At 40.8% G+C, this 21245-nt stretch overlaps 2 protein-coding genes across 3 annotated transcripts in view; one reads left to right on the top strand and one right to left on the bottom strand.

Moving 5' to 3' along the window:
• The window catches only part of KCTD3 (potassium channel tetramerization domain containing 3), a 37749-nt gene extending 29795 nt beyond the window's left edge, over positions 1-7954 (top strand). For both annotated transcript variants that reach the window (XM_032216208.1, XM_032216207.1), the window contains exons 16-18: positions 4146-4330; positions 4770-4908; positions 5252-7954. In XM_032216208.1, the coding sequence (XP_032072099.1) occupies positions 4146-4330; positions 4770-4908; positions 5252-5819 (892 nt within the window). In that variant the 3' untranslated portion in view covers positions 5820-7954. The remainder of the gene's footprint in view (positions 1-4145; positions 4331-4769; positions 4909-5251) is intronic.
• Positions 7955-9723: 1769 nt separating this feature from the next.
• The window catches only part of USH2A (usherin), a 517131-nt gene continuing 505609 nt past the window's right edge, over positions 9724-21245 (bottom strand). Inside the window, 4 exon segments of the mRNA XM_032216063.1 lie at positions 9724-9813; positions 10661-10885; positions 18815-19059; positions 20488-20571. Coding sequence (XP_032071954.1) covers positions 9724-9813; positions 10661-10885; positions 18815-19059; positions 20488-20571 — 644 coding nt within the window.

Raw genomic sequence — 21245 nt, 5'->3', positions numbered from 1 at the left:
AAGTTTTCTTTAGAGAAAAACAAAAGTCTTTTTAAATATTTTCTTTACCTGATGAAAGCCTCTCTTGTCAGGCAAGGTGATATTACCATAATATTCTACCCAGTGAGATGTTGCAAGAAGAGCAGTCTGCCATGTGAGTGCCTCACAGAGCCTGAAAAATGTCAGCTAAAATAGACCCTACGCCGAGGTTGTAAGGTTAACATGAAATCCAGTATGAGAACCAATATTGCAGAAGACAATAAATATCCCTTTAAATTAAAATTAAAGAGATATTAAAAGGAAAGTGCCCTTATTTCGCTATCTAACACTATTTTTAAGGGATTGTTGGCACTTCTGAGTATGCCCAGCACTTCTCAGGAGCGCCACGATGTAGTAGCTTCAACTCTCAAAGTGGTTATGTTTGCTTCACATCAAAGTTTGCATACTCTTAATACAAGGCCCATTTAAGAATCTGCCCAAATTGTTTGTTTGTTTATTTATTTATTTATTTATTTATTGAATTTATCTTGCCCGCTATTCGCACATGGCAACTCAAGGCAGCTTACAGAATATAACACCTCATTTAAAACAATAAAACTAATAAAAATAATCAAAAAAATAATATAATATAATAAAATTAATCCCCACGCTGGCAACAGCACATCACATGAGCCATTTAATGAGCTCCATCCTGCATCCAGGTCTTCAGTGCCTTAGAGTAGGGGCCATTCTAATCTCTGGAGGGATGCTGTTCCAGAGAGAGAGGGAGCTACCACTCTTCTGGGTCCCACCAGGTGTATCTCCCTAGGGGATGGGACCCGCAACATTTCCTGCCTCTCCTCTCAGATCGGACCAGCAAGTGACAGTCCCTCAGATAACCATGAAGGGCTTTAAAGGTGACAACCAATACCTTGAATTGCACCTGGAAGCAAATTGGCAGCCAATGCAGCTCTCGCAGGAGAGGTGATACATGTGCACACTAGGATCTGCACAAAACCATGCGGGGCGCTGCATTTTGCACCAACTGGAGCTTCTGGATGCTTTTCAAGGGCAGCCTCATGTAGAGCGTGTTGCAATAGTCAAGATGGAAAATACTAGGGCATGAGTTATTGTGAGTAGGAATTGTTGGTCCAAGAAAGGGCATAACAGGCACACAAGTTTCATCAGCATATTGTTGATACCTCAGTCCATGGTGGCAGATGATTTTACCAGCAGCTTCATATAAATGTTGAACAGGAGTGGAGAGAGTACCGAGCCCTGTGGAACCTCACAAAGCAGTGGGCGAGGGCTGGATCTCTCCCTTTCTATCAACACTGACTGACAGCAGCCGCAGAGGAAGGAAGTGAACCAGGATAGCACAAAGTCTCCCACTCTCATTTCCCAAAGCCGCTGTAGGAAAATACCATGGTTGATGGTATCAAAAGCCACTGTCAAGTAGAGCAAGGATGGAGGCACTACCCTCATCCTGCCAGAGATTATCCAAAAGTGCTGTTTTTGTCCCAATACCAGGTCTGAATCCTGACTGGTAGTGGTCGAGATAATCTGTTTCATCCAGAAATCTCTGGAGCTGTCGTGTCACCACCTTCTCAACAACCTTCTCAAAAAGAGAAGATTGGGGGACAGGTTGGAAATTATCCAACAGAGTGAAATACAACGATGCCTTCTGTAGAGGAGGGCAGACCACAGCCTCCTTAAAGTGCTGAGCCACTACCCCATTCTATAGGGACACATTAATCATTGCCAGAGTCCACCCGCCTCTCACCTCCTGGGAAGCTTTCACAAGCCAGGTGGGATATGGATCTAAAACACAGGTGCTTGCGCGCATACTCCCTAGGATCCTGTCCCATTTCCTCAGGAGCAACAGGGCCAAACTATTCATAGATGACAGGGCAAGAAGTTTAGTTTTAGTTTAGTTTAGTTTATTATTTATAGGCCGCCCTTTTCCCTGAGGGGACTCAGGGCGGCTTACAATTTATAGGGAGGGGGATGCAAGACAATAAAACAATAAACATAAAAACAGTGCAAGTAAAAATAAAACACAACATTCATCATTCGGGTGGGGACAGATTACGATCTTTATCCCCAGGCCTGACGGGATAGCCAGGTCTTGAGGGCTGTGCGGAAGGTCTGGAGGGTGGTGAGGGTACGAATCTCCACGGGGAGATCGTTCCAAAGGGTCGGAGCTACTACTGAAAAGGCTCTCCTCCGCATAGTTGCCAGTCGACACTGACTGGCAGATGGAACTCGGAGGAGGCCTAATCTGTGCGATCTAATAGGTCGCAAGGAGGTAATTGGCAGGAGGCGGTCTCTCAAGTACGCAGATCCACTGCCATGAAGGGCTTTATGGGTGGTAAGTAGGACCTTGAAGCACACCCGGAGATCAACAGGTAGCCAGCGCAGCTCGCGGAGGATGGGTGTTATGTGGGCGAACCGAGGTGCACCCACAATCACTCGCGCGGCCGCATTCTGGACTAGCTGAAGTCGCCGGATGCTCTTCAAGGGCAGCCCCATGTAGAGCACGTTGCAGTATTCCAGCCTAGAGGTCACAAGGGCCCGAGTGACTGTTGTGAGAGCCTCCCGGTTCAGGTAGGGTCGCAACTGGCGCACCAGGCGAACCTGGGCAAATGCCCCCCTGGTCACAGCCGTCAGATGGTGGTCGAAGGTCAGCTGTGGGTCCAAGAACCTGCTTCTGGGGCTTAGAAATTAGAATTAAAATTCATTCCCGATGACAGGACAATGCATCATATTTAAGCCACCCATAAGCATTGCTGGGATGGTTGGACAACTAACACTGTGCCAGTACTTAGGAATAATGTGTTGGCATCCATCAGAAATTTACTGAAAAGTTGGTGATCGCTTAACTTTAGAATAGACTGTAGACACTGAGTAGTTTCTGAGTGCCTATTGAAATTCCTGTGAAATATATGTGCATTTTAGAAAGAATAAAAACACTTCCAGTAAATTTGCATGCATATTTACTTACTTACTTACTTACTTACTTACTTACTTACTTACTTACTTACTTACAGGTTGTTTAAAAAGAAAATGATCTCACCTATCCAAGTATCATATTTTCCCAGTAACTTTAAATTCAAAACTGATGCTTACATTAAATATCTATTTTATAAAAAACATTGATAATTTCAGAATGCTTATACATACCTGTCTGTTATGAGAAATTTGACATCCAAGTAAATATTAAATTGTGCATAGCAGGGATCCCCAATCCGCAGCCCAGTACTGGACAGTAGCCCATTTGGAACTGGGCTGTGAAGGTGGTGGGCAAGAACATGCACGTATGCATGAATTTGCTTATGTGAAAGTGATGTGCATAGGTGAAACCATACCCTTTCCCTGCTCACCCCGCCACCACTGCAAGTCCACCAGGCCAGAAATGTTGGGGACCACTTGAGTACCGTACAAAGGGGCATCTCAGGCTAAAGCTGTTTCAGCTCAAATCCTTTTCATTTGTATTTACCATGTTTTTCCAAAAATAAGATGGGGTCATATTATTTTTTTCTCCAAAAGATGTATTAGACTTATTTTCCACTTAGTTCTTATTTGGGGGGAAATATGGCACTAAATGCATCCATCTGGCTGACAATCTTAAACGGGGGCTTATTTTTGGGGTAGGGCTTATATTAAGAACATCCTAAAATTGTGCTAGGGCTTATTTTCCAGTAAGGTCTTATTTTGGGGAAAACATGGTAGTTCAGACAGTTCTGTTAAGCAAATGCCTTATAAACCTTGATATGGAAGTGTGTAAGTTAATTGTGTGAAATGCTGTCCCATGCTAAATTGTCAATAACTTTTTGATTGTTGCTTATTTTAACCTGTAATGGAATTAGTTTTTAGTTAAAGGAAAGACATTTTTTGCCTCAAAGAATGTTGTAAAGACAAATAGCATTGAGTTTAAGATTCCAGGAGACAAATTTCAAAGACATTTGATACACTTTGAAAATGCTTAGTTGTGTCCAATAAACTGTTCAACTTGCAGCTTAATAAATACAGAGATATACAGAAGCATATAGAATAATCATTTGAGAACTTTTCCCTTTCATAGTTGACCCAGGGATGGTTCAGGGTTTCTTTGCTTGAACAACAATCTCTAATCTTTGGAAAACAGAAGAGTCTTATACAAACAAAGAGTCTTTTTCCCCCAACAGGATATGTGAAATTCAGGCAGTTGACTGTACTACAATTTCCTCCTTTACTGTGCGTGAATGTGAGGGATCCAGCAGAATGGGTTCAAGACCACGGCGTTACCTCTTCACAGGGCATGTTAATGGCAGTATTCAGATGTGGGACCTAACTACGGCAATGGATATGGTTAATAAAAGTGAAGAAAAAGGTAATTGTCTTGAATGTTTTCAATAGAGCTTGAATTGATTCCGGTTTTCTATTATTTAATTTTTAGTTCTTTTTTGAAGTGGTGATTGTGTCTTTCTTCCATATTTTTATTATTTTGTTTTGACCTTTTGTATATTATTCTCAAACTGTAAATATATAAATTTAATCTTGAAAAAGGAGAATTATTGCAAACTGATTGTGAATAATTAGATGATTATTTGATCTCTACCTACCTGCCTACCTACTTACCTATCATTCCTCCCTCCCTCTGTCTATATCATGTAACTGCCTCTCACACAGGCAAGTGACTCTGGCTGGCATTAAAGAATTATGCTACCAAGACAGTATACTAAACTCTTTAGTGCATATTAGGTACAGATGTTAAGTAAATTTGTTATAGTTTCTTAATGTATATATGGATCTGTCTTCTGTCTCCCAAGATGTGGGTGGTCCTACTGAAGAAGAATTGCTTAAACTTCTGGATCAGTGTGATCTAAGCACATCTCGCTGTGCAACCCCCAATATCAGCCCAGCTACTTCAGTAGTCCAGCAAAGCCGACTGCGTGAATCAGGCTCTAGGTAAGCTTTAGAAATTACATTTGCATATAGGTGGATGCCAAGATTTAAGCTAGATGTTTCCTTGTATAAAACTTCATTTTATCCCGCTGTTTACTTAAAAGTTAATACTCTAATATTTTGCAAACTGTGCAGAATAGAGATTGTATAAAGAGTTCCTAGGGTGTGACTGTGTGAATTATGTAATGTGCTTTTCCATATAGTAGTGATCCCAAGCAATAATGAATAATTTATGATTTTTTGCATGGAAATAAAAATAATCCAAATTTCTAGTTAGTAAATTTTGTTCAATTTGACATGCTCAATTTATTAATTTAATTACTTAAAAAACTTTAAATGTTTTCAGCCTCCAGTTACAGCACCGGGAAACAATCCACGAAACTGCTACCTATGGCTCCATAAGGCCATATCGGGAGAGCCCCTTACTAGCCAGAGCCCGCCGGACAGAAAGTTTTCACAGCTACAGGGAAATTCAACCTTTTAATTTAAGTAAAACCATGGTAGACAAAGCTGTTCCTCCGAATTGCAACTGGAGTCCTGTACAGGCAGAAGGCAAAAGAATTGGTGAAAACATAACTGACAAAAAAGCTTCAGCTTTAGCACTTGAGATAAGAATGGCCAGAGTGCCAGATGGGGGAACAGAACTTCAGAAAGTGTCTGAAAGCATATTAGAATTGAAAAAAAGAGGAAACGATGAAGACAATGAAACCAAAGCAGACTGCAAAAGGAAGAGTGGATTTGAAGGAGGGGGCTTCCTTGGAAGAAAGAAAGGACCGCATCTTGTGGTGTCCTCACCAAACATTGTAGAAGGAAGTTCTGAAGTATTTGGTACAGCTTCCCCATCTCCTACAAAGACAACAGTTTCTCCACGGCATAAGAAAAGTGACTCATCTTGCCAGGATTATACCTTGTGAAAATAAAAGATGTCTATATCCCACATGTATATCGAACGTTTCTCACTAAACTGGACAAGTTTCACATTTATGTATCTAAATTTGTATCTTTCTAATTGAAGATGAGTTTGAGTTAGAATCAGACAGGATGAGGAAACACATTCTAGAAAAATCAGCCTTCCAATCCTGGTGTTTCCCTCGATAAGTTGGACTTGAACTTCCGTAATTTTGTTGAGCAGGCTGGCTCAATTCTGGGGAATTATGGGAGTTGAAGCTGATTTCTCTAATAGGTCACCAGATGGAGAAAGCTGCTAAAAAACCTGGCTTCACAGCACAATCAATGGAAGCATTTTTGAACTACTCAAGATTGGTGTTAACTTTCTATAACTGTCTATGTGAAGTCCAGTTCTGGTACAGACGTTTTCAAGCTTTGTTTAATACAGGCTGGAATGCACTACCGTTTTTGTTGTAGAGTAACTGTTTCCTAATCTTGGTTACAAACATGCTACGTATTTAAAGTTTATGGTCTTTCTATAGAGCAATTCATACTTTCAGTGTGGTTTCCATGTTGAAAACAATAATGGTAAGAGTTAGGGTGCTTTATTTTATGTCTTGCTTTTTCTGCTGTGCCACCAGTTTTTATTAGTATTAATAAACTTTGTATATCATCTCACACTTCAATGTGTTGACTTAACCAAATTGAAATTCTAAATGTCTTGTTACGGCTATTATAAAATATTACTTTGCAGATATTTATCAAATATTAAAGTATAAAGAATGTAGTCATTCTGTACATTCCTTTTAATTACAATCGCATCAGTGGATTAATTCTAGAAAGACGGGCCACATCTTCCTATCAAGCTATTAGTAGTTGCTCTCATAAGTGGTATCTTGCATTTTATGAAGCTCCATGTGCCAGCTGTTTGCAAGTGGAGCTTGCTATTATGAGACGTTGCACAAATTATTCTACAAAACTTCTGTGTCGTCTGGTTTAGTCAGCAATCAGTAAGAGAGAAACACCCCCCCCCCAAAAAAAGCATGCTACCATATGCCACAGGAAATGAGAACTCCAGTCACTTTCTTAACAACATATATTAATGTTTACAATGATGAACTGCAAGATTAATTACAAATTACCTAGTTATAGACCAAAAGTTCATAGAGAACTTCATTTATTATACCACTGTATCAAATTAAGCAGTCTGTTTAGGTCTGCACAGTTGAAAAAACTGGAATTTGTAGACTTAAGCTTCCCAATATTTCTAGGAGCAATACCTGTGCATGAAAGCGTCTTTTAATTCTTTGGCAAGGGCACAAGCAATATTGAGATTTCTTCTTGCTTTTCCTTTCTCCCTCGGTCCAGTCAAATTACATTCTTACAGATCTCTGGTTTCATAGAGACCCTTAATGATAATAGCCTTGAATGTCCTCAGTTGCATATGATAGGTTGGAAGAAAACCAGGATTCTACTGAGTCTTGCACAAATAGAGTCTGTTCTCTGAGCCTCTTTGTGATGTTTTATTGTATGCTTTCAGAAATCATAAGCATATTTTTAAGTAGATAATTATTCCCTTATTTGCAATATGAAAAAGGGCAAGAATTGAAAGATGATATCCCAAAGCCAGGCTTATACTTGATCCTTCAATATTCTTTGCTGAATATTTAGACAGATTTTGTATCAATGTAACACCACCAACATAGAATAAAATATACAAAGCTATAAGCCTGCCCTGTTATAAGATATAAATCTGATAATAAACCCTCAACATGTATAAGCATGGCAACTTTTGAATGCTTATGTTTTTTAATAATCTTCCATAGAAAGTGTGATGGGTGCGTAATGAAAGTTGTAGCTCCCACTCTCTCCAAATGACTTCACAATTAAGAATAAAAACCCACCACTTTAATATGAATTATACAATGTATAATAAGGATTTAAAATTTCCAGACATTTTAAACTCTACTCTCTTGACTGTTGTTGGTTTTTCTTAAAATGAACACTTGACATTTGAATTTTATATGTTCTACCATACTGTTTATCATCTTGCTTGATTACACTTGACTTATATCAAAACAGCTTTCATGAATCTGTTTGAAAATAGTTAAATAATTGTTTGTTTGACAACTGAGAGGGACTCAGGACTGATTCACCTTATTTAGTCAAAGGTAAATGACTTTATACTTCAGATACTTTATATCTTCCTAAAGATGCAAGTTATTTTCTTATGAAACAGAAAAAGTAAGGCTACTGTGCACTAATGTTTATTCACAGCTATGTGCTAACAACATTCGACCGACTATTGTAAAAAAAATAATGCAATCGATCAATATAAAGGGGACACAATGAAACAAACGAAAATCATTTTTTTAATTTGAAACAATATCCTGCAGCTTGACAATATATTACATTTTTGATTGTGAAGGATCAGTTTTGATATGAACTATTAAAAAATAATGATGATGCACACACTTGAAATTCTGCACAGGTAGTCCTCAACTTACAACCAGAATTGAGCCACAATTTTGTTAAGTGGGCTTTGCCCCATTTTACGACTTTTCTTGCCACATCTGTTAAGTGATTCCCTGCAGTTGTTATATTAGTAACATGATCGTTAAGTGAATCGGGCTTCCCTTGGACTTTGCTTGTCAGAAGGTTGCAAGAGGTCACACGACCCCAGGATGCTGCAACTGTCATAAATATGTCAGTTGCTAAGTGTCTGAATTTTGATCCCGTGACTCTGAGGAAGTGTGAAAAATGGTCATAAATTCCTTTTTTCAGTGTACCTTTGAATGGTCACTAAACAAACTGCTGTAAGTTGAGGACTACCTGTATTAACAGCCTTGATCAGTATATCTTACGCTGCACAGGTTTGTCTCTGCTGCCCTGAGCACTTACAGAAATCTTATTCCTCACAACTCTGGTTTTTATAGTTCGGAGTGCTGTTAATTCAAATTTGTCCGCCTTTTTTTCTATTAGGGCACCAAAGCTTTACAGTGGCTTTGTCTTCTGAAGTACATATTTGCCACCACAGTGGTCTGCTTCTGAACTTCCCAGGCTTGAAATGTTAATCTCTTTGCCACAGAAGCAGAACTACATATGTGCCATGGCCATAGTAGTTAATATGGGACTAATAGGTATATTTCCGCTTAGAGAAATGCCATGATTTTTATTACAAAGTATAGCATTTGACATTGGATCATGTGAGTATCAGCATTAACAGAACACTAAAGAATATCAGCTACAGCCGGCAGAAAAACATTCAGTTAAGCTAATTACTGACACAAAGGGAGCATTTTCCCACACAAGCATATTTTACTATGTAAGCATGGAAAAGTCAAGATAGAATAGCTATACATTTACATTTTGGTTACTTTACCCCTATCTATAACCAATAAATTATTTGAAAGATTTTGCTGTATGGCCGAAGGAACTAATTGAAGCATAGTATCATAATAAAGTATAATTAAGCATTTCTTTTATGTACTCTTAAGTTGTTTCAGCAAGATTGTTGATTATCTTAATTTCTTATTAATTAAAGGTTTTCAGTAATTAATTTTTGTGAAGAGTTCAATATTGTTCCTTAATTTCCTGCCTATGCTAAATTTGTGTGTATCTTTACTTTTTCACCATTTTATTCAATCAATTCCTGCAATGAGCTGAATAAAGGTTTCTGTAGTACTGTTTATTTGCAAAAAAATATGCATTAAATATATGTACCTCTCAAATACATTTGCTCTAGACAATGTGTTACTAGAAAAGAAGCTTCTAAGTTTTGATAAAAAGAAAATAGCTTTCACATACATACAGTTCAAGATGTAATTCATAAACACTAGAAACATTTCAGAAGCATTACTTCACAATAACTACAAAGAGAAAATAGTCAAGAGTCCATATTTTTCTGTTCTGTGGCAACGGCTAAATAACCTACAAGTGTGTATCAGTAAATGATGTATGTGGCTTGGTGACAGTACTGAAGCTTTTGATAGTGCTCACAAGATCTTCATTGTCTGCACACTTAAAGCAATTTTAAGAAGACAAGAGTTACAAAATAAACACATTGAGTCCTCATTCAGGCTATTTTTTAAAATCAACAAAGTTTTATTGCTGGTTAATCTAATCCTATAATTTACTTAAGTAAAAGACCATGCTGACCCAGCGAAATTCACTGTTTGCCTCTCCTCAAAAATTTCAAAAAATATTCAAAACACTGAATGCAGCTATGAGATCTTAAAATCAAAGATGATTATTACATTTGCTTTCCCCAAATTTGCACACTCTTTGTAGTTGCCACTTGGGACTTTACGTTTCAGCATATCCTTGGCTGAGAAAACCACTGTATAGAATATGGGATAATATTTATCACAAGGAAGGTTATTGATGAAGTTCCAAAGTGAATAGATTTTGCAGACAAAGAGTGTTAAAATTAAATGAACTTAACATATATGCTGCCTAATTTTATATGGTAGGATAACATTGCTTCACTCTCAGGGACATTTTATTTATTTAAAATATTTGTATACCCATCTTAGAGAACAATTCAACATGCACTGCTAAATTCATATGCTGCATATTAGGAGAAGAGGCATTTTCCCCCAACAGATTGATTTTCTAAGCCTATTATGTACTGCGGCTTGCACAGTTTCTGGTTACTGATTGTGCTTGCCTACCTTACGGTAGTAAAGTTCAGAAGATCTGGAAAGGACTGGATGACTTAGCGCATATGCACAATTACTATTAATACCCACAAAGGCCATTGGTCTCGTTTTACCATTGGGTTATTTAGCATGATTGACATTTGTTACAAAGATTATGGTATGTCAGTATTTGAAGCTAAATCAGTTGTCTTTGTAAATTGACTTACCAAATTGCTGTCATGGCCATGAATAATGGCATCCCAAACAGTATTTTCTACCGAGGACTTTTTCTCAGATGCTTCAATGAGGTGACTGATACTTCGATGCAGAGAATCTTGGGAAAACCTATCCTCTATCTGGCTTTGGCTTGGCCCCTGAAGGACAGAAATGTTTCTACTGCTGTGTATACTCAAAGGTGATGCTGGTCCTGGAATTTTTGTATCTGACAGTCCCTAGGAATAGAAGCAAACAAATGTTTTTTTTTTACCTTTTAAGAACCAAGCTATCATCATATTGCACCTTCCCCTAAGGACTCTTCCTTATTGTAGACAAGGGGTGTCAAACTTGATTTTATTGAGGGCCACATCAGGGTTGCATTTGACTTCAGGGGCAGGGGTGGGCATGGCCAGAGTGGGCAAGGTCACCATGTGTGGCCCTTCCAGGCTCTGTTTTCAGCCGTGAGGGCCTCTTGCCCGCCTCTGCCAATGAAAATGGAGCTCGGCGGGAGTGTGTGCAGGTCACCAAGTTCCATTTTTGATGGTAGAGGGTGGCAGGAGGCTGTCACGACTGTTTTATCTTGCTGAGGCACCGTGGGTCAGTCCGCTGTTTCCAGGGTGGCCCTACAGGACAGATCTAAGCACCTCACAGACTGGATCTGGCCCGTGGACCTTGAGTTTGACACCCTTGTTGTAGACCATTCTTAATTGATGACGGTAGAGGTAGGCTATATTCCAGCAGAGTTTACAAATGCAATATGTACATCAATTATCCCTTCAGCTATTGTTCCCCACGGGAAGCATAGTCTACTGCAATGTAGCCTCACGAGTTGGACGTCAGCATGCAAGACACACAGATCACCAGCACAAATGCCAATCCAGTCTAAGGAGCCCCTCTTAACCTGCAACACTGACAAGTTTAACTATCTGCTCACAGATTACCAAAGTTTTGTGCTTTAAGAGTTATATTATGAAGGGTGGCACATCAGCTTAATTTTCAGCAGTCAAAGGTAAGCAAACTTGATTGCATTGCTCCTTTATTACAGAACATAAAACCAAATATTCTTCATTTGTCCAGCTACTTTCCCCCCCACCCCTGGCAGTCAAAATTATACTCAAAATCATATCAACCTAATTTCAGGTCCAAAATGCCACACAGCAACAAATGAAGCCCCACACAAGATATTAGGACAAAAATTCAAGACATTCAATGTTTGCAGACTTGCTCCACCCAATAGAGTTCACTACCTCCAAGTGCATTGTGTAGCTTTTGAGTGTGACACTGCAGGAGGACTCCGATGTATCGGCCACCCTCTCAAACTGAGATTTAAAAGGGAAGAAAAGTGTTACTTGTTTAATCATTCAGGCGCTAAAACAAATTTTCTCTTGTAGGTTAGGCATCAACAAAGGCTTATACTGAGTAATCCAGAAGGTCAGTGAGAAGGAGGCTCATAAAATTCCAATATCTTCACATAAAGTGATTCTGATCTGCAGTGTCTTATTGCCCCATTATACAGTCCCCCCACTACACCCACCCACCCACCCTCAAAATAAGACGTAAAAGAAAGGAAAGCTGTTAGCAGTAAAGGCTTATGGTGACTGAAAACCAATTTGTTTTCACCGACAAATTTGCCTAGCATTTGTATAGGACTGCAGTGGTCGTGTTCTGAATTCAACGCAATAATTGAGTTAGATGTAAAAGCAGCACTGACAATTATCAGCACTGTATGCTGTGTGACCTTGAAAAGGATAATAAAACTGAGCTACTCTTTCAATCTAATGGGGAGGGAGCACAAAGAGCAAGAAAAAGAGAGACTTCCTGGCAGTTAGAAAGGTATCTTTCTCAAATGTTTATGCAGACATATGCATTGCAAAGGCTTACCTTATCAGAGCTCGGTGATACTTGTGAAGATGAGATAACAGGGACTTGTAAAGAAGTAGCAATAGGAGGCTGGTGTTGTGAATTATCAGGGAAAGAGGGAAACATCATAGGTATAGGAAATAAAGGAGGGGGGAGTGAAGGCAGGTAGAGAAAGTGTGAAGTTAGAAGGCAGAACAAGAAGAGCACTTCAGATCTTCTAAAGCAGAAGACAAAACAACCACCACCACACCAGAAAAGCTGAGGAAATGAGAAAGTGAAACATTTTTGAAATATAAATGTTCCCCAATTGTTGACTGACTTAGAGAAGAAATTAGATAGTGGATTATGCTGAAAGTATATGCAATTTTTGACAAATAGTTTGGCTTAAATGTACATCCACAAATGTCCATGCCTAGCATATGTCGGCATATAGTCATGGCCACATGACCATTGAAATGTGTTTGGATAATACTGGCTCCCTTGGCTAAGAAATGAAGATGAACATCATTCACTAGAGTCAAACACAACTGGAAACATTAACCTTTACCTTCTATACTAGAGTGGCTAAATTTGGGGGGGGGGTGTGGAAATGTAGCTGGAAGGGATCACCAATACAATAGAAGTAGACACTTTGCACAAACACAGTCCAAGAGAGTCTCTTCTGATGTGGCCAAAACCTACTAGATAGCACCTGTAAATTTAAAATGGAGTTTTATCTTACACTGTCATTAGTAACAAATAGTATTTTATTGCTGGTTTTTATAAAATTGGAGGACGGAAGCATAAGGACTGGGATTAAAGCCATAAGTGTTTGAGATAACCTTCTGATTCTGTCCTTCCTGTGTAATATATACCAGTAATAGTTAAATATCTGAGTTAGAGAAATTTCTGCTTCTTCCTTGGTTAAAGTTTGTTAGAGCATTGTCAGTCCAGCACAAAGAGATTTTAAAAAATCCTTTGTGTTTATTATTTATTTATTTATTTATTTATTTATTTATTTATTTATTTGTCTTGTATGCCGCCCACTCCCAGAGGACTCCGGGCGGCTCACAAAAGACAAGGGAAGGGGGGGAATGAAACAAAGACAACATATTAAAAACAAAACCAACATTCACAATTTCCATGGAGGTAGATGCTTCTCAGCTCCGCCCAGCCTGCTGGAACAGCCAGGACTTGGTGGCTTTGCAGAAGGCCGGGAGGGTAGTAAGGGTCCGGATCTCAATAGAGAGCTCGTTCCAGAGGGCCGGAGCTGCAACAGAGAAGGCTCTCCCCCGGGGAGTCGCCAGCTGACATTGGCTGGCAGATGGAATCTGGAGGAGACCTAACCTGTGTGATCTAATTGGTCTGAGAGAGGTAATCGGCAGGAGGCGGTGTCTCAGGTACCCAGGTCCGATGCCATGTAGGGCTTTATAGGTAGTGACCAGCACCTTGAAGCGGATTCGGAGACTGATAGGTAGCCAGTGCAGCTCGCGGAGGATAGGCATAACGTGGGTGTACCTTGGTGCACCCACAATCGCTCGCGCGGCTGCATTCTGGACTAATTGGAGTCTTCGAACACTCTTCAAGGGCAGCCCCATGTAGAGCGCATTACAATAATCCAGTCTTGAGGTCACGAGGGCGTGAGTGACTGTCTGAAGGGCCTCCCGATCCAGGTAGGGTCGCAATTGGTGCACCAAGTGGACCTGGGCAAAGGTCCCCCTGGTCACAGCAGACAGATGGTGTTCTAGAGTCAGCTGTGGGTCCAGGAGGACTCCCAAATTGCGAACCCCCTCTGAGGGGCGTATAATTTCGCCCCCCCAGCCTGAGAGATGGAACAGTTAGACAATCTTTGGGAGGGAACATCAGAAGCCACTCGGTCTTGTCTGGATTGAGTGCCAACTTGTTTGCTCCCATCCAGACTCTAACAGCCTCCAGGCACTGGCACATCACTTCTACTGCTTCACTGAGTTGGCACGGGGCAGACAGATACAGCTGCGTATCTTCGGCATATTGGTGATACTTAATCCCATGCCGGCGTATGATCTCACCCAGCGGCTTCATGTAAATGTTAAATAGGAGGGGGGACAGGACCGAACCCTGCGGCACCCCATACTTGAGGGGCCTTGGGGTCGATCTCTGCCCTCCGATCAACACCGACTGCGACCTGTCCTAGAGGTAGGAGGAAAACCACTGCAAAACGGTGCCTCCCACCCCCACCTCTCGCAACCATCGCAGAAGGATACCATGGTCGATGGTATCGAAGGCCGCTGAGAGGTCAAGAAGCACAAGGATAGAGGGGTGACCCCTATCCCTGGCCCGCCAGAGATCATCAATCAGCGCGACCAAAGCAGTTTCCATGCTGTAACCAGGCCTGAAACCCGACTGAAAAGAGTCTAGATAATCGGCTTCATCCAAGGACCGTCGGAGTTGCGAGGCCACCACTTTCTCAACAACCTTCCCTACAAAGGGAAGGTTGGAGACTGGACGATAGTTGCTCAAAATGGCTGGGTCCAGAGACGGTTTCTTCAGGAGGGGTCTCACCACCGCATCCTTTAGGAGGGGTGGGAAGATTCCCTCCTGGAGAGAGGTGTTCACAAGCGTCTGGATCCAGCCACGTGTCACCTCCCTGCTGGTCGAGACCAGCCAGGAGGGACACGTGTCCAGAATACAAGTGGAGGCACTCACCGCTCCCATGGTCTTGCCCACTCCATCAGGAGAAGCCCTTTGAAACTCAATCCATAAAGCATGCTCAAGACCCTCCCCCGGTACCTCGGCTGGTATCGTGCAATTGGAGTCCAGCTCTGTCCGAATCCGAGCGACTTTATCCGTCAAACACTGAACAAATTCCTCAGCTCTACCCTGTAGAGGGTCACCCGCATCCCTCCCTTTCAAGAGGGAGTGGGTTATTCTAAACAAGGCGGCTGGGCACAATTCGGTGGATGAAATAAGGGCGGCAAAATGCGAACATTTTGCCACCCGTATTGCCACGAGATAGGCTCTAATAAAGGCTCTCATCAGTGCTCGGTCTGACTCAGATTTACTGGCCCTCCAGCGGTGCTCTAGGCATCTCTTTTGGCGCTTCATCTCCCGGAGTTCCTTGGTGAACCAAGGAGCCCTCCTGGATCCGCCTCAGAGAGGTCACAAAGGCGCAATCCGGTTTAGAGCCCCCACCACCGCTGTATTCCAAGCAGCGACTAAGGACTCCACCGGATTGTGGACGATAGTGTCAGGTATTTCTCCAAGCGCCGTCTGAAACCCCATTGGGTCCATCAGGCGCCTGGGGCGGAACCACCTAATCGGTTCCTCCTCCCTACAGTGGGGGATTGGCTTCCGAAAGTCAAGCCTCAGCAGGAAGTGATCGGACCATGACAAGGGCAAAGTTTTAATGCCCTTCAACTCTAGATCACATCTCCACTGCTCCGAAAGAAATACAAGGTCAAGTGTGTGACCCGCCGAATGAGTCAAACCTCGAATTACTTGGGTCAAGTCCATGGCTGTCATGGAAGCCATGAACTCCTGCGCCCCATCAGAGCGTTCACCAAGTGTAGGCAGGTTGAAATCCCCCAGAACCATAAGCCTGGGGAACTCCACCACCAACTCGGCTACTGACTCGAGGAGCGAGGGGAGGGCTGTTGCAACGCTGTTGGGAGGTAGGTACATTAGCAACAGACCCACTTGACCACCAAAGTCCAGCTTCATCAACAGGGACTCACACTCGACAAACTCCGGAGCAGGGATCCTACCAGGAACTAAAGACCCTAGGACGATGACAGCCACTCCCCCACCCCTTCTCTGGGGTCACGGCTGATGAAGCACCTGAAAACCTTCTGGGCACATTTCAGTGAGGGGGACTCCTCCCTCTGGGCCCAGCCAGGTCTCAGTAATACATGCCAGGTCTGCCCCCTCGTCTAAAATTAGGTCCCAGACAAGGGGAGTTTTGTGAACCACAGACCTGGCATTTAGCAACAACAGCCTGAGACCAGGGCCCTGACAATTCTCACCACCTGGCCCTGGAGTGGAACTAACAGGGCCGGAAGGAGGGATCTCTGTGATGTAGCGAACCCTCCTTCCCCGGTAATGGCCAGCCCTGAAGTTCCCGTCATACCTGCCCCTCCCCATAGTGACCGTGATGCTCTGGCCCTCCCCTGCTACCGTAGACCCCATAACCCCTCCCACAACTCCCGCACCATCCAGCAGGCAATCCTTAACACTCATTCTGGGACGGGAACTAAGTCTGGGCCCCTACCACTTCGGCAGTGGCACTCAGTGGAGGAGACACCAGGCAACCCTCTCATACACGCGCAGCCACTCACCCATGCAGTCCCCATAAAATAAGTTAAACACAGAAAATACAACAATATGAATTTTAAAAAAGTGGGTGCAAACATCAACCAAGCATACCATTCACACTACATTCCTAAAAAATTCGCGGAGCACTGCGCTAGTGCGATGTAAGACAGTGGTGTGCAGATGGAGGGTGAGCTGCTCCGCTCTTCTCCCCTCCTCTAAGTCCTAGAAGAGCTTCCCAGGCCACAGGTCCAAAGTCAGTAGCATATAGAGTGGCTGTAAGCAGAGAGGGCACGGGATAAAGGTCCGGTATTGGTACACAGTTTACTTGAGTATAGCTTTAGGGTTCCAAAATAATTATGCCTGGGAAACTGAAATTCTAAATTACAAATACGCCACTCTCATTATTACACTCCCAAAGGCCCCTGATGTTATCATTATCATCCAGAGTATCATCCAGTTTCTTAAGGGATGTAGATATTTTATTTTTAATGGTGGTTGTGCTTTTAATTCAACTTGAGTTGTCTTTTTTAGTACCCTTAAGTACTTTTTTATGAAGAAAAGAGAGATAAAAATATTCAAATTAATAAACAAAAAGCATCCAAGTTTCTTCCTAAAGTGTGTATTAATTTTCCTATCTCTTGAAGAGATCTTTGAAAAGTGAGCCAGGGCAGTGTCCATGACGTGGGTGCCAATAAACACTTACCACCTGTTGAGCAAATACATTTTATGCATAAGGATAGAGAAGCACTTCCACACAAGAGGGTACCTTGATTGTCATAATATTTGCTTTAGAATTTCTTGCTTAAAATCTTAATTTTCTTCACCTTTGCTATCAGCCTTGAAAGTGGGAATAGAAGACCTGAGATGTGGGAAAACATCCCTGTAGGAAAAACAGGCTCTGGATTATGTATGCCTCTGTAAAAGTTAAAGGTTTCTCCTTTCTAGATGTGTCCGGTTCTAGGGGGCAATGCTCATCTCTGTTTCTTAGTCAAGGGGGCTAGTGTTGTCCAAAGACCATTTCCATCATCATGTGGTCAGCCAAAACTTATTTGTAATTGATTGATACATTTTCTACAGATGTAAAGAAAGATGCTGTACCTGTTTTAAATTAAAATTTAAAAACATTTATTAAAAAAAAAAACTCTACAATGTTTGGTGTTGCTGATATCTGGTTTCATTATACGTATGTGACAAGTCATAAAGTTAATGAGCAAAGAAGTCTGTTTCCAAAGCTCAGATTTTTTTTAGAAACCTCAGTAAAACTGTACAAAGAAATCCTAAACCAGGCTTTAAGATCACACTTGAATCATCGTAGAAATATTACTGAAAGCAGCAGGTCCAGGCTGCTTGGGACTAGTCCTGGAGTGCAAATATTTCCCTTTAAGATATTCATGTGGGTCCCAAACTTAGAAATGCTTGAGGAGTAATTTTAACTGTCTACTGGCGAGCCCTAGATGTTTAAATAAAAATGATTGACTTGCTAAACTCCTTAAAATGCTTTTAATATAGGTGGAAGCTGTGAAAATGAAACATTTACCTGCGCATTGCATTTCCTCACCTCACGTTTTAAGGGAAACACATAATTAAGTTGTGTCTTCTGGTGCATTATGGCAAGAGAGAGGGCAACGCAGATCATCTATTTCTGGCAGCATAATGCTTTAAGCATGTGTTTTTTAACCTGCTCAACTGCTGGAATAAAGGGACTTTTAACTTGGACAACCTTATTCTTTCTTTGATAAATAAATAAAGCATATTTTTTCCTGCTTTTCCGTGGAAGTGATATGTAGGAAACAATTCCACAATCATAATGTGGTTTAAGAGCCACTGCTATATTAGTAGCAGTAGTTTGCCCTTATTTGTTGTCTTTCAAAGAGTGATTTGGATGTCTTTCAAATATGGATGTGATTTATATGGTGTTGGTTTTATGTGGTGTCTATGGGTGTATCCACGTTGGCCCACAAATCCGCCCATCAATTCTAATACAGGGCACCACTTCACAGGAAATCCATTTGCAAAACATAGGCAGAGCACCATACCATGTGAGTTTCTCCTTGTGAATAGACATTCATTGGTGACATTCTCTTTTGAACTGAGACTAAAGGAGGCCTTTCCCGTGAATACAGCTGCTTGTTTATTTTCCTCTGTAGAATTAGAGACAGGAAAATTGCTAGGAGGATCAAGGCAAGGATCGCCATTAGTATCACAAACCACAATTCTGTGTAGAACATTGCTTGCTTTGTGTTGCCTTTGTTATTTTCTCCTGGAGTTGTCAAGACAGGACCTATAGAATCCAGAAAAAAAATGGTGGCAAGCAAGGGATGACAGAGGGGAGAGAGAGAGAGAGAAAGAGAGTGAGAGAGAGAAGCAGGAGGAAATTAATGTGTTATTTCAGAAAGAAAATATGTGATTCAGTTGTTCTCTGTTAGTTTTGTAATTTGGGGCTACTTCATCACACCCTTCTCATTTTCAAGGTGCTGCAGTGCCTAAATACGTGAATGGTCAGCGATGCAAAGCTCTTTTCACTTTGCAGATGCTGTTTTAGTGTTGGCATTGCTGTTTGCAATGGAAACACTGGGAAGAAGAGGGCAGACTGTGTGTGTCCGTTGAAATTAAGGCAGATATATCACAATAATCTTGCACAGCTGAAATTGGGTGAATATTTTATGCTTTTAGGTATAGGCATGTTGCAAAACGCTTTTCTGTGCTTGTGCCAAAGAAATTAGAGTGATAATGCCCACTGCAGTTCTTATAATGGTATTAAAAAAATAAAAAATAAAATGAGGCTGTTTGAATGAATAAGTGGGGCAAGATTTACAAAGGATTTCATTGTTCTTGTTTTTCAGCAAAGGATATGCATTTGCAAACGTATCTGGATAAATGTCAGACAATTTGATCATGCAAGCCTGAAGCAATAGCTTGTGAATTTTGAAGGAATACATGTATCAGTGAAATAATAGCATGGAAGCATGCCAAGGCAGTAAACCAGCTAAGCCTTACTCACTCACTCACCAAATGAATGAATAAATAAATAAATGCTAATCTGGCTTTTCCCTTTTCATTAATTGTCTCCTCTATTGTTTTCAGCTTAAGGTAATGTCTTGGCTGTGTGCACACTTCATTCTTGCAGACAAGACAGCAACGATGTTAACGCATAAACATTTTTGTATTGTAAATAACAGCTACCCGGAAGCACGAACAGAGATGTATTAAAAAGAGTTTGACACTCTCTCACTCACTCTGTCAGGGACAAAACAAACTACTTCTGCAAAGTTTGCTAGTTGCATTGAAATGGAAGTTTCCCTTCAAATGCAAATAAGCAGCCTTAGATTGGTGATTTTTGTCAAATTGAGGCATAAAATTAAAAAATAAAATTATTTCTACAAAAATAACAATGTGTCCATTATTTGTAATGATCCATGCTGAATTTGATTTGTGCATAGCAAATATCAAAACTGAAGGAAACTGTTAGTATGGGGGAAACAATTGAAATATTTGTTCTTGATTCCTATTTTTATGATCTTATGCTTGACAAAAAGAACTGTATTATAAAATAACCAAAGCACGAAAGATACTTTGTGTATTTTATAATGCATAGATGCAATTAAGAGAATAAACCATTTATTCTATGGACTAAACACTTCATACTTGCAGCTAATAATTATAACACAACTTCCAGACACAATGATGATCAATTTTTTTCAGTAGTTACCAAATCCAGTAGCAGCATTGTACTTGATTACTGGTGTTATAGCACTCCCTTCATCAGTGATGCAAGTCACTTGAAACAAATAAACTGAAAAGAAATGAAGAATTAAAGAAAAGAGCATTACATGCACCTTTTATATTATGATTTCATTTGCATGTCTATATAGAACGAACGCTATCCATTTTGTCTTGGAAGGTATAATATGCATTGATGTTTTCCCTCCATACTTGGAAAGTTTGCAAATGATATCCTTTAATGGGATGCAAAAATCCGGATAGCCACAAGATGGCAGCAAATATTTTTTTCCTGTTTCTTGTCTGTCACTGAGTGTTCCACTGGATTTTTGTAACCCAGAATTGGAAGTGATCCTAAAACCTGTACCCCTGAAGTATGCCACCAAATACCAATAAAATGTATTTATTTTGGTGGGCCTTTTAAATGAATCCCCACATATAATGGGAAGAAGTAGCAACCATCAATGACTATTGCTTCTTCTAATTGCTATTCCTTCGCTACAGTTTAGCAAAACCTGAGAACCACTGAATCTCCTTGAGCTTTTAACATTTTTTTTCTATTGTAATCACTAACTTAAAAATCAGTGTAAGCATGGGAGATGATAATCAGAATCTCTTCTAGACTATCCTTTTATTACAGTAGTATTTCATCAGATTATTTTATCCCCCCCCCCCCCAAATCCAGTCTTCTTTCTTACAAAGTGCACAAGTTCAAAAGCTAGATGTAATTATCCAAGAATATTAAAA

This window comes from Thamnophis elegans, chromosome 4 (genome assembly GCF_009769535.1).
Source record: "Thamnophis elegans isolate rThaEle1 chromosome 4, rThaEle1.pri, whole genome shotgun sequence".
NCBI classification, from domain to species: Eukaryota; Metazoa; Chordata; class Lepidosauria; order Squamata; family Colubridae; genus Thamnophis; species Thamnophis elegans.
This window is presented reverse-complemented; position numbering and strand designations above follow the sequence as displayed.